This window comes from Dunckerocampus dactyliophorus, chromosome 2, assembly GCF_027744805.1.
Source record: "Dunckerocampus dactyliophorus isolate RoL2022-P2 chromosome 2, RoL_Ddac_1.1, whole genome shotgun sequence".
NCBI lineage: Eukaryota > Metazoa > Chordata > Actinopteri > Syngnathiformes > Syngnathidae > Dunckerocampus > Dunckerocampus dactyliophorus.
Genome location: NC_072820.1, coordinates 11,218,226 through 11,232,493, shown reverse-complemented (window position 1 = coordinate 11,232,493; position 14,268 = coordinate 11,218,226). Strand labels below are relative to the sequence as shown.

General features: G+C 41.1%; 1 protein-coding gene across 1 annotated transcript; it reads right to left on the bottom strand.

Moving 5' to 3' along the window:
* Window positions 1-3,017: 3,017 nt before the first annotated feature.
* LOC129177878 (relaxin-3 receptor 1-like) lies at window positions 3,018-12,991 on the bottom strand. The gene is made up of 3 exons (XM_054769454.1): window positions 12,629-12,991; window positions 10,304-10,747; window positions 3,018-6,079 (listed from the first exon to the last, which is right to left on the bottom strand). Exons 1-3 carry the CDS (start codon window positions 12,869-12,871, stop codon window positions 5,471-5,473), a joined length of 1,296 nt encoding a protein of 431 aa, XP_054625429.1. The 5' UTR covers window positions 12,872-12,991; the 3' UTR covers window positions 3,018-5,470.
* Window positions 12,992-14,268: the final 1,277 nt, after the last annotated feature.

Below are 14,268 nucleotides of genomic sequence, written 5' to 3'. Positions count from 1 at the left end.
GGACGAGAGGAAATGGGTTTTCAGTGCTGTGAAAATGTGTCATTGGTAAAGTTCATCAACACCATTAGCCATTATGCTTTCAGCTACATGCTATTTACCGTCACATACGCTTAATGAAATTAGTCTGTGCATGTAATTATTGTTGTTTTGCACATACACTCCTGATCAAAAGTTTAAAGACTAGTTGAAAAATTGCAAGAATTTACGATTTGCACTGTTGGACGTTAAGAAAGTTCTAAGTAGAGCTTCAAAACGCAAAAGGAAGAAATGGGAGTGAGATTTAAAAAAAAAAAAATTTAGTAAGCAGTATTTTGCAAACAACGATTAAAGTGAAATACGATTTTCATCAAGTTTAAGACCACAGCCTTTAAAAGCCAAAATCTTGGCAAAAAATGAGGATTCAATGTCATTTCTTGATGTCAAAGCTGCCTGAGCTGCATAAGCAAGGCCTCCCGCAACTCTGAGGTTGGACGCAGTAAAATTCTTAAAAGATCTCAAGCGTTATAGAATAAAAAAGTCAAGTGTTAGACCCAAAAAAATGTCACCGGCCCTGAGCCCAGGAATCCTATTGGCTGTCCGTCAAGACACAGGACAATCCGCGGCCCAAATTAAGGTTGGTATTGGGGCCGAGTGCAGTGCAACATCCATCAAACGGCATCTGCGAGAGAAGGGCTTTAACAACAAAAACATTTTCAAAAGGCCTCGTCTCTTTCAACGCCACAAAATTGTCTGTTTGGAATTTGCAGAGGAGCACCAAACATGGGACACTGAAATGTGGAAAAAAAATGCAACCTTGAGGGTCCTGATGGCTTCCAACGTTACTGGTATGACAAGGAGATCCCACCTGAAATGTTTTCCACACGGCACAGTAGAGGAGGCGCCATCATGATCTGAGGTGCTTTTTCCTTTAATGGAACAATGGAGCTTCAGGTTGTGCAGGGGTGTCAAACGGTGTTTGATTATGTGGAGATGTTGCAGGGGGCATCCCACATGACTGAAGGACATTTCAATAGGACAACGCTGCAGTTGACAGTGTCCACCTGACAAAGGACTTCTTTCAGTGGAATAACGTCACTCTTTTGGACTATCCAGCGTGTTCTGGGTTTTTTATAGCTATCATCTTGAACTTTTGATGAGCTGCTCAACAGCCTATTTCAGTTTAATGGTTGTTTTCAATAAATTGCTTACTCAAAGTGTTTCTTTGACTCACTCCCATTTCTTCTTTATGCATTTTGAAGCTCTATTTAGAAGCTCCTTAAGATCCAACAGTACAAAATGTGAATTCCTGCAATTTTTCAACGGGTCTCAAAATTTTTTTATCAGGAGTGTATTGTACTGAGCGACGAGACTAGTTTTCTTATGTCACAATAAGTTGAAATAGGTCAGTGTTTGTTTTGGGGTTGTTTCCCTCTTTGCCAGTAACTGCTACACTTATGTGGTGGCAAAACACTTGTTGAAGTAAGTTTAGTTTAGATCAGGGGTGGGCAAACTGCGGCCCGGGGCCACATCAGGCCCGCCAAAAGTCGTAATCCGGCCCACCGGGCATTTCCACATTCTTTTTTTTTTTTTAAACCTTTACCATCGAAACTCTAGCTGGCAACATGACTTTCAGTGCTATTGTGACACACTTGAGTGACCAAAATAGTCAGATACAATCTGTAACTTGTACAAAAAAGCGATCCAAACAACACAACACGCACAACACACAAAGTAACCTACCTTCTGCACCATGTGGGCATACAAATAAATATCTACACATAATACCCATGCCTATAAAACACCCATATATTCCAGCTGCAAGGCATGCTGGGTAGCTTGTGGTACTCTCTTCCAACATTTTGCCGTGTTTGTCGCATTTTTGCTTGATTGCAAAATATGTCGCAGAGAAAATACTCGTTTGACAGTTAAATCCACACATTGCATGTGCTTCTAGTACAGGTCTAGTAGATTGGATGTGTCCATGTTCATTATTTCCTATAGGAACATTGTATATTCATGTATGTGAGATACTTCAAGAATTAGAGGTAGCCACGTAATGCAGTGTAAGTGTCAGGGCCAAATAAACCACTTTGTGGCTCAAAATGAATGGAACGATGTTTTTTTTTCTCCTCATCATCAAGTGTGATTGACAGTCTGTGCCTCCATGGATGCTCATCACTTTCAACAAGCTCCTCCTGGGAAATTTTCAGGTCAGCTGACCTGTCCATGTCCTATAACTTGACATGTAAAGGATGAGATGTATTTCCTCTGGTGGTTCTCTGCACAAAGTAGTTCCCTGAAGATGAAAATGAATAATAATGTGGAGAATTGAAACATGTGCTGGCAAGAGCTCTGACATTGAAATTGCAACTGTGCAGATTATGAAGTATCTTTACAGGGAGGTGAGGCACATTGTTTTTTTTTTTAATTCATTAATTCATCTATTTTTTTATAATGCTTATACTGTTCAGTGTCATAGAGAAGCCGGAGCCTACCCCATGTGATTGTGAGCAAAAGGCACACTACACCCTGTACGGTTTACACGTAGAGACGTCATCTGCAGTCTCTGAGCAGCAATCAATCCCATGCTGGCTGCATGTCATCAGTGACCCTCGTCATGTTCTCCTGTGCTGAATGATCGTGTTTCTGTTTTTCAGGATAATTGCCTCCATGGTGCATGCAATCATGATGCGGGGGTCTGAGGTGTGATACGTGTATTTGTGATATTTACATCGCAAGCTCTATATGTACAAGCAGAAAATGATTCATATTCTGACTTGAAAGGGCAGAAAACATCATAGCCTTGAGCACGGCTCGACTCATTTTGCTCCTCTTTCATCATTTACTGGCTGCTGATGTGACAGATCGCTTTTCATCACGACACGCTTTTGTCCCGTGTTTTTATTTCATGTCACGGTACATATGTTTTTACAGAACAAAATTACAGTGCTGCACACTCGCAGGGACATGGGCATGGCGCATACCAGTATGCTGGCGTTACAGTAAATGATGGTGCATTAGAGGAGTGTGAGGTCAAATAGTAGGTCACACAATAAAAGCACAATGGGAGGCAATTTTCATCGTGGTTACTTGCGTGGGCGCTAGAGAGGAAAAGTCTCAATTAAAAGCAAATCACGTTTTACTGCATTGATTGGTTGAAGCGGTAAAAGTGATTGCACTGTTTGATTAGGCCTATTTTTTTTTTTTATCTGGAGGCTGGGGAAAAAATGACAGAAAAACATATAGTTGAAACTCAAATGTCAACCAAGTTCAACCAAGCTTTTTTTCTGGAAAAATATGCATCACAAGTCGAACAAAACCTGGTATTAAAACCATCATCATGCATCAGGCAGAACGGGATTCATTGCCACACGGCATGGTTGTCACGCTCATATTCGCCACCACAAGACACTGTTTCTTAAATCCATCCATCCATCTTCGATGCCGCTTTTCCTCACTAGGGTCACAGGTAAGCTGGAGCCTATCCCAGCTGACTTTGGGCGAGAGGCGGGGTACACCCCGGACTGGTCACCAGCCAATCGCAGGGCACATATTGTATTGTATTGTATTGTATGTACTTTATTGATCCCACAGCGGGGAAATTTACTTGTTACAGCAGCAAGCAAGCAAGACAAGTAAAGAGAACAGTAAAGTAAAGCATCGTGACTACAACATGGTTCAGGTGGTGCAGGTGTTGTAGAGCCTGACAGCGGTCGGTATGAAGGACCTGCGGAACCTCTCCTTCTTACACCGTGGGTGTAACAGTCTGCTGCTGAAGGAGCTGCTAAGGGAACCCACAGTGATATAGATACAGATATAGACTGATATAGACAAATAACCACACTCACATTCATAACTATGGACAATTTAGAGTCGCCAATTCAACATACATGCATATTTTTGGAATCTGGGAGGAAATCGGTGTACCCGTACAAAACCCACGCACGCACTCCAAACGGAGGTTCAAACTTCTCAAATTGTGGTATGAAAATCTGTGGAATTGAGATCAGAGCCAACCTACAAAATCTTCTCTGAAGCTGAACTTGAGATGAGAGGACTTTTTGTGTTTTTCATGTCAAATTGTAAATAGTCAGCTCCTCGGTATTTGTCTTTGAGGGGTTTTAAACTTAAACAGAAAAAGTGTGAAGGGAAAGCTTTTGTTTAACTTTAGATTGTTATTAGCTAGCTGGTTCGACACTGTTGTTAGCTTTGTTGTTAGCAAGGTTAGTGTCTTTCTTTGTAGTTAATTACAAACACATATTTCAACAACTTCAGCTTCAATTTAATATCGGAATGGTTGCTGAAAGATGTTTTCTATGATGAGAAATTCACACGAAAGTAAGAAGTGCGACAACCAACCCCGTTCTCGCCTACGTCTCGCAACAAGGATAAAAAAGGGTTTTGCTTTTCTCACTTTTTAACATTCATGAGTTAATTTGCCACTTTAAAGTATTGTACCAACAGGTACCAGGAGCAACTTATGATGCCACAGAAAGATACCAGTGAAAAAAAGAATGATGATAACCATAGAAACTGACATGGAACTTTTAAATATCGACTACAGTCATCCCTGGTTTAACTTCAGACCCGATCGCGATAAGTGAATTTCATGAAGTAGGATTAAATATTAATAAATGGAATATTTTTTGCAGTTAGACCATGGAAAACCTTTTCATGACTTTCTAAAAACAGTTTTTACCATTATTTTAGTCCTGTAGAGATGATATAACACCCGTACAGTCACCTTTACACTCCTATTATTCTTTGTTTACATCACAATCTACGGGATCACTGCAGGGACACATGAGACGGCAGCAGCTTTAAGCATCAGCATGCTTAACTAGTTAGTTAACTAGTTAGTCTCAAATTTATTTATTCTGAACTGAAGAAAGGGTTTCAAACAGAGTGGGGAAGAACGACAAAGTAAGAAGCCAAAAACGTACTACAGTACTTGCACACGGAATGAGAAGAGAACTCTTCAATGTAACATTGCTGACGTCCAGTGACCAGAATACTATGACTGACGTGTCATTCAATATTTGTTAAACAATAATAGTCAACCACGAAACAGCAATCATTAATTCATTCATTCATTTTTGAAAAACTGCGATGGTGAGGGAGCGATGTTCGAACCACAAAGTGACGAGTGCCGATTGTACATCCACAAATTCATTTAACTGAGCAGATGTGAACGTAAAAGCTCCAAGCTAGCATGAACGTGACCATAAAAATGAGCAGTTTTACTTTGTTTTAGTTGTATTACACAGTGATTTATCTCTCTTTATACTTTTGACATATTATTATAAAATATTTGATTGTGGTAATAGTTTTTTAGTTCACTCACAAAAACAATAGTTTGATTTTAACTTGAAAGTCATCTGGTGTCATTGAACAGATGTGTTCAACTTTGGAGGTTCCACTGTATGTTATTTATCATAGAATATGTCCACCTTGAGAGATGTGTGAGATGTATTGTGGCGCCTTCCCTAAATCACACGTTGTCTTTGTGTATCATCACCAAACTGGGGGGTGCTTCCTCCACTCTCTTCCCCCTCACAGCATGTGTGAAAATGTTCCGGATGGAGAGAGACACTCGCAGAAGAAGCTGCTTGAGTCCAGTGCGGTACTCCCGGCGGATGAGGCAGTAGAGGACTGGGTTGAGGCAACTGTTTGCCTGGGCCAGGCACACGGTCAGGGGGAAGGCATAGGCCTGAGCGTTGTAGAAGGCTTTGCTGAAGGGCACCAGATCAAACTTGATCAATATCCCCCACAGGGTCAGAGCCTGGTTGGGCAGCCAGCAGATGAAGAAGGACAGAACTACGATGGTGACAGACCGGGTGACTTTGGAGCGGCGGCGGTGGCGGCCTTGCTCGCCTTCGGACCTCTGTGCGGCAGCCCCGCCGATCACGCTGCACACAACACGCCTGTTCAGGATGAACCTCAGGAGAAGGAGGTAGCACACGCTGATGATGATCAAAGGAACAACAAATCCCAGAAGCACTTTCTGCATTTGGTAGAGTCCGAGGAGAACTTGAGGATCCCAGTGACCGGAATCTAATTCGGAGAACCTCACCAGGCAGAGCTCATCATCAGCAGACACCTGGGAACACAACAATGATTGGTCACCTACTGTAAGTCACATCTGTTTTCATATAAAGTCTACTTTAATCCAGCTTGGTTAGGTGTGCTGGGCTTTTTTGCGTTTCCATTGTCAAAAATGTAAAAGGTAAGAATCCATTAATACAATAATCAATTAAGCAATGTGTGAAATTGAACACTTAAGCGCATCTTGAAGACACAAAATTGAGAGCACCACTTGGCTGCAACCAGCAGAGGCGCTGTTGATGCAGTTTCAACTACAAGACGGACATGACGTCCGTAGGGCCACCACTAACGATTTGTTTAGTCGGTAGCTGATACTGAAGCTTGTTGTTTTGATTAATGGAGTAACCGGTTAGGCCTTATTTCAGGGGTGCTCACACTTTTTCAGCCTGTGAGCTACTTTTAAAATTGAAATAGAAAATACATATATTTACTATATTTATAAATATGAGTATTTATATGCTTTGTACATGTATATCACGGGTGCATACTCTTTTCCAGCATGCAAGTTCCAAGTCGACATGATCTATCTCTTACCATAATGCATACAACATACATATACAGTCAAACCTGTCTTAGCAGCCACCTTTATAGAACAGCCACCTGCCTATAGCAGCCACTGAAAAATCCCCCCCAGCAAATTTACATGTTATAGACCCTGTGTATAGCAGTCACCTGTCCAACGCAGCCAGCGGCCACCCATTTTGTCTCCCTTGGTCAATATCTGACCGCATATAGCGGCCAAATTACCGACTCAAGTAGAAGCTTCATGCACGAAAAAAGTTTCGTTTTTCAATCAATGAAGCCGTCGTGTGTAGACTTTAATTACTGAGTCCTAGCTCAGTCACAATCATTCATAAGATCCACACAAACTGTCAGTTGTTCCACATAAAAAAAGCCGTCTTCTTTTGAGCTTGCTATTTCCTGGTCAAACATGTAACTTTAAGAGCATTTGCACCAAAACATTACCGCAAATTAGGCTGGGAACAGGACGTGCTCCCAGCGACGCTACAATAAAAAAAAAAAAAAACATATGCGAGCATGCATGCGGCAGCGGGGGCAAAACTGAGTTCGGTTGTACTTAATTGAAGTATTTTAGAATGTACTCACGTTATTTTTCATCAATCCTCATCCACAAATCCATCAAAGTCCTCATCTTCTGTATTCGACACAAAAAAAGCCGTCTTCTTTTCCGTTCGCTACTAGTCTGTTAACTTGTCAGTGTTATTCAGCTCTGAAGCAAAGAAGGAAACTTCTCCTGTTGCTTCTGCCAACTTTATTTATTGAACGCGGCCACCAGACAGCAGCTCAGAACACACACACATCTCTCAGCATCGTCTCTCCTTCCTGCTTGCCCACAAGGCAACCGTTAAACAAGCCCCACTACATAGCTGTCCAGCCAATGCCTGTAACAAGTGACACCGTTTATTTCCTGGTGTGACACAATGTGCACAATGTGTGTCAATACTGTAATGCCGCTTGTTGTGGGGAAGGAGAGACTCACGTCGCCGATGCACTTTAATCGCTTTATTAACAGCGGAGAACGCTGCAGGACTTTACATCCACGCCAACATAAACACACTTCCCAACTCTCTCGAAACTCACAGCTGAGCCTGAGCCGAGCTCTCCTGCTCGGGACGCCCACCGTCACTTCCCGTCACTCCCTGATGAACTAAAGCTGTAATGACACTGCCGTATAAAAAATAAAATATTAAAAACAAGCGTAAGACATTACTAGCACAGCTTTGTTCTGTGGGTCGTGGATATATTCTATCAGTTATTATTAAGCCTCTAGCTTCCTTTTAGTAAGTAAAAACCTTGGCTATGATTGCACTACATTGTCATGTAGACCTACAAAGTACACTTGGAAGAACAAGAGGTGAATAAATGTATTGCAACTGATGTGAAACTGATGAGGGGTAGGATTAAATAAGCTTTGCTTCTTTCTACTCCTTTTTGGACATGCAAAATTGTGAATTGTACTATGTGATGTGCTACTGTTTGACTCATGCATGTTCAGGATGGATTAAAACCATGAACCATGATAATAACAAGCCTCGTAGTACTGTACAACTTTTATCTGCAGTCCGCAGTGCCCTCTACTGGTCAACATTATTTTTTTTTCCCCCTTTTTTAAATTTTTTTTTCCCTCTACTGGTCAACATTCAAACTGGACACCAACCTGTCTATAGAGGCCGCCTGTCTATAGCGGCCACTTTTGCAGACTCCCTCTAGTGGCCGTTATAGACCAGTTTGACTGTATATAAAATCTAAATGGTAAACTTTGAAACTACTATACTAAATACTAATGATTACTATTTCATATTCACAGTTTTTAGGGCCGCATGGTGGCCTAGTGGTTAGCATGTTGGCCACACAGTCAGGACATCGGGAAGATCTGGTTTCGAATCTCCGTTGGGCATCTGTGTGTGGAGTTTGCATGTTCTCCCGGTTTTCTCCGGGTACTCCGGTTTCCTCCCAGATTCCAAAAACATGCATGTTAGGTTCTAAATTGTCCATTGTTTGTCTATATGTGCCCTGCGATTGATTGGCAACCAGTCCAGGGTGTACACCGCCTCTCGCCTGAAGTCAGCTGGGATAGGCTCCAGCATACCCACGACCCTTGTGACCATAAGCGGCATAGAAGATGGATGAATGGATTCACAGTTTCAAAGTTTACAGGTAATCAAAGTAGTTGATGTCATTCAGTAAGTCACAATTCAATTTAGTATGGCAATAAAGATAATTACACATAATTCCTCAATAGTCGTGCACATAACCCGGAGTACCGGTAATACAGTATGTCAGTCAAAATAGCTACGCAGTGTTCATTAGACACACAGTTCTTGCATTAGCATTTGCTATCACAAATATACAACAAAATAAACTGATTATTATCTTATGCAAAAGACAATGCAGCCGAAGTCAAGGCAACATTGAGAAGGTTTCAGCACTTTGGGCACATATTCCAATTAATAATTCAATCATACTTTAAGAAAAAGAAGTGCAGAAAACACACGTTTCTATAGTGGACTTCAGGACGCGGAGCAAAGCCATCAAACAATTCAAGTTTTTTTCTACATTTCTAGCCGCTACAAGTGAACGGATAACTTTTGGTATAGATATAGGCATCTGACCGCTGAGTTAGTCTATCCGTAATCGGAATAATAAAGATCAATGTTGCATCTCCGTGTGTAGCTTGCGACATCTGTTCACCACTTCATCTTTGCCAATAGCGAATCAGGAGGAGAGTTTAATGTCAGCTGACTGACTGTTATAAGACATCTACAAAGTGATGTTTGCACGATCGACCCAAACTACCTTTGCGATCGACCGGTAGCTTGCGATCGACGTAATGGGCACCCTGCCCTAGATGGACCAAAGCAATATAAACCAAACACAAACAGTTAGTGGTCAAAGCTGATGTGTGTGAATATCTTATTTTGCCTAAAACATAAAGATAACAGGGCTGCTTTCATGGATGATTAAGGACACTAAAAAATATTCACATTTGAGAGGCTGGAATTAAATTTATATATATCAAAACACAATTAATCAAACACCAAAATAGTTATCAATTAATTGGCTAATCGATTCATCCATTGGTTGTTGCAGCTATGGAAGTAGAGCTACACCCACCATATAGCAACTCCTCCGGGTAGCATTATTCTGCTCAATACAATGCATGGAAACAGGAGTTCAGAATATTTAGAGAGTTTTTGTCCCATATTGTTTTTTCCCCATAACTGGTCAACAAAATGTAGTTAAATGTCCCTCGAAGACTACCAAAATAATGGATCTGTGCTGTACCAATTTTTTTTAGAGGGTACCAACTGCAGCGGTACAGTACCGAAAGGGTGGAGCTAAACACCCTGCAGTCTTTTGATTGGTCGCTCAAGAGAAGATGACAAGAACGCAAACCATGCCATTAAAAAACACTTTCATTTCTTCTATATGAAAAATGTCGTAACTGTACAATGTACGGATTCTATGCAGTGGAAACATATTAATCGTTCCAAAACTGTACCATGTGGTAGAAATAGTCGTGATATTAATTGCTGTGATTGAGAAGTGATCAATTCAGGTTTTATTCAGCTTTTTGTCCAAAGTCAGCTGTATATACTCCAGCTTCCCAGTGTCAAAACCCGACTGGATTAGAGATACAGAACATGGATAGATAGATGGATGGATGGAAGGATGGATGCTTTTGAGGTCAACAAACCTGAACTGTGGTAGAGTAGATGGAATGTGGCAGTGTGGCCGCCAGTGACACTACCCAAATAGCCATACTGGCCCACTTGGCTCGAGCAGCAGCCATCCTTGGACTGGCTATCTTCAGAGAGGTGACCAGCGAGTGGTAGCGGGTCACGCTCATGGCGGTGAGAAAGAAGACGCTGGCATACATGTTCATGGTGGTGACCGAGCTCACAATCTTGCACATGACTCTGCCAAAGGGCCAGCGGAAGTCCAGCACCGTGTCCACGGCCCAGAAAGGCAAGGTGAGGACGAACTGGAGATCGGTGAGTGCCAGGCTCATCACGAAACAGTCAATGGAGGAGTGGTGGTGACCGCGACGGCGGAAATGAAGCAGAAAGAGTGCCAGGAGGTTGCCCACAAGCCCGAGGACACACACCACCAGGTAGACAAGAGCGATGAGGACTCGCACCTGGAATGCCACACAAACACATTTATATTCACCATCTGATACAGGATACAACACAACATGAACCTACGTACCTCCACTGGGGAGGCTTTGGAGTGTTTACATGGGTAAACTATTCCATATATCTGTCAAGTCACATTTGATTTGAACTCAATTTGTGATACATATGCAGGATCAACAAGTTTCATGTAAAGCTTCACCCAGTTTTGATCCAGATTATACATTTTGTAGTAATCCAAATGTGACTTCAATCCAGATCTCATCCAGATTTCACATTTGGTGACAAAATAAATATTGGCAATGCTATAAGATGTTTTGCCTAAAGCCCTGTAAAATCCTATCCCGTCTACATAAAATGTATATAGTGTATACCTACAAGGTCAGAAACCAAGATTCATCCGGATTTGATCCTGATTTCACATTAAACCATTTTAAGTTTAAGATGTTAACAAAATCTCACTGTAGACAGTGTTGTTTTCGTCAACAATGATGATAACAAAATTAGTTCGATGACGAAGCTTTTTTTCATGACAAAAACGAGACGGTGACAAGCTAAACATGGCTCTTTGATGACTAAAACATGACAAGTCGCGTGTGAGTTTTCCTTGACAAGACAAAACTTGGACAAAAATCATCTCTTTGTGTGTTTATGTTCTGTCAGCACGTTGAGATGTGTTAAATAGGTGGGGTTTATGTGCTTTGGCGACTCTAAATTGTCCATAGGTATGAATGTGAGTGTGAATGGTTGTTTGTCTATATGTGCCCTGCGATTGGCTGGTGACCAGTCCACGATGTACCCCGGCTGTTGCCTGAAGTCAGCTGGGATAGGCTCCAGCATGCCCCCACGACCCTAAAGAGGAGAAGCGGTATAGAAAATGGATGGATGGTTTATGTGCTTTCTTATCATGTGTAGAGTCTGCTAGCTTTGGGCCATAAGTCACAAGGGTATGTCAGTGATGTCATGCAGCCCCTATGGTGCGCTTAAAATAAAGTTGGAACACACACGCAAAAGAAACTCAACAGTACCGATACATTATAATTTTGGCCATCGCTCAGAAAGAGCTTGTTTGATAGTTAAAGCAATTGTATTTTTTAACATGCAAGTATTTTGTCAAAGTTTTGTGCAGAATAAATACACATGTGTAATATATATAATATATACACACACGCATGTGTATATTATGTATTTTAAGATATGCTATACCTTCATTTGATTTTGTATTCACCCGTAGACCTTTACAGGAGGTGTACTTTGTATACAGTGAGAGAATAATTGTATCCCCTCTTTGTTTGTTTTTTTCCTCATCCAATTTCCAATATTAAGACATAAATTATTTTTTTAGTTGGTAACCATCACCATAACCACAAATTATCTTTGTCTATATGTGCCCTGCGATTGACTGGCAACCAGTCCAGGGTGTAACCCGCCTCTCGCCCGAAGTCAGCTGGGATAGGCTCCAGCATACCCCCGCGACCCTAGTGAGGATAAGCGGCATAGAAAATGAATGGATGGATGGATGAACTGGCTATAAAACTAGCCTAGAATGTTTGTAGTTTTCGTCGCCTAAAACGGGACTAAAACGATCAGCTATAGAACTGACTGTGTGCGACTAAAACAAGGAGCATTTTCTTCCAAAAGACTAAAAATAAAATGGCTGCCAAAACAGCACTGACTGGACATTTTTTAGACAATTATATCTCAACTGACAAAATTTGCCATGTCAAAGTTTTATCCAGATATAATCCAGATTGAGGATTAGGCAGTACAGTATTTTAAATTGAACATGGGAAATCTCATGAAGACAGATATAGGTATATTTACATAAAAAACTGAATTGGATTTATGACATGAAACCCAAATATCAATCTTGGAGGCAAACTTACCGCCATGTTGGCGCTGTCTCCATGCTGGTCCATAGAGGACTCCTTGGAGAGGATGTGGAGCCAGCAGTTGAGGGACAGGTTCAAGGCGGCCAGGTTGGACGCTGCGTTCGGGTTGACCAACTTGGACAGTTCGCGGTCGTCCTCCTCTCCCCCACACACGCTCAGCGCACCCATGGGCGCTAAAGAGCTGCTGTTGCTTTGCATGGAGACACTTTTACCACAAGTTGACACCCATCTTGTCATTAACTTCGAGAGTGCGCAGCGTGCACAAAGAGCTCCATTACCCCTTTCTTGTACCACTTAAGCCTTGGAAGTAATTTGTAATGAGTGATCTTGAGATAAATGAATGCAATTTGTATTTTAACTAGGCTAACTAGAAGAATCCATTCACAAGTGTGCCATGCAGCCCTCTCCTCTGTCTCCTCTGATGCTGACTGCGTCCTGAGGCTTTTATACTCACTCGTATTCCGCTCTTCTCCATTTGGTGGCGCAATGCTCAGAGAGACTGCAGCGAGTCCGTTTGGATTCTGTAGTTACAAAAACAGATGCAATTTATGTTCTAGTTATGAAAACGTTAACATCTGGTATTTAAGTGTTAAATTAAGTATTTTTCTCTTCCTGTGATGAAATAATCAGCTTATTATATATGCTCATTATGCACAATCTATCGGGCAAACATTGGCAAACAGGTGTACAGTATCTTAAGGCTGCATGATTTTTTTTCTTTTTAAGTGTATTACGTTTTTTTTCACATATTGTGTTTGTAAGCTCAGTTTAGATTGATACTGTCATATAGCGGTAGTAATTTAGCAATGCGGTTGTAGTTTTATCTTACTGTGAGAGTTGATTCAGTATCACAAATATTAGAAAAATATCAATTCATATCAATTCTTTTTCCATTCAGCAATAAATTATGCTACCAAGTTTTTGTGAGCCATAATGTAATATCTCTAATGTTACATCCAAATGTCACCTTTTACAATATGTTCATGCATGTGATGGGGAAGTAAGATTTTCCAGGCTGATGTGTATAGAAAAGGATTCTTTGGACTCCAAGGGGTTTGGTAACGTGTACGTGAAGGGATCAGAGGAATGGTGCATTTCAAATAGTCAAAGGTAGAAAGAGCAAGCTGTGGGTGTTGATTTGCATTTCTTACACGCCACGGTTGGTTTGTTATTATTAATACAATCAATACACCTGCTGTGTCCAGTTGTGCTAGATGGAAAGAAGGAAGATGGCAACAGGATGGCATTTAGCACTCTTGTTTTCGCTGTTTGTGCTGGTCAAATATGCTCCTCTATTAGCTTTTGTGTGTCATTTAACACTAGCACTAATAATATGCTCCAGCACCAAGGACGTTCAGTAACATACAGTGGTACATTGGTTTTTATTACTAATTTGTTCCAAAAGGTCAGACAAAAACAGAAATACACCAAAACTGAGGCAATTTTTCCCAAAGAAAATCATGTAAATTCAATTCATCCCTTCCAGACACCCATATATGGTGTGAAAAAGTGTTTGCCCCCTTCCTGTTTAATTTTTTTGCATGTTTGTCACACACACTTAAATGTTTCAGATCATCAAAGAAATTTAAATATTAGTCAATGACAACACAACTTAATACAAAATGCAATTTTTA

Excerpts from the sequence above, each read along its gene's own strand:
- LOC129177878 (XM_054769454.1), bottom strand. The coding sequence starts at position 12,871 with ATGACAAGATGGGTGTCAACTTGTGGTAAAAGTGTCTCCATGCAAAGC. Across the intron at positions 10,748-12,628 it reads GAGACAGCGCCAACATGGCG|GTGCGAGTCCTCATCGCTCT; the intron begins GTAAGTTTGCCT and ends GTGGCATTCCAG. Across the intron at positions 6,080-10,303 it reads TCTACTCTACCACAGTTCAG|GTGTCTGCTGATGATGAGCT; the intron begins GTTTGTTGACCT and ends TTGTGTTCCCAG.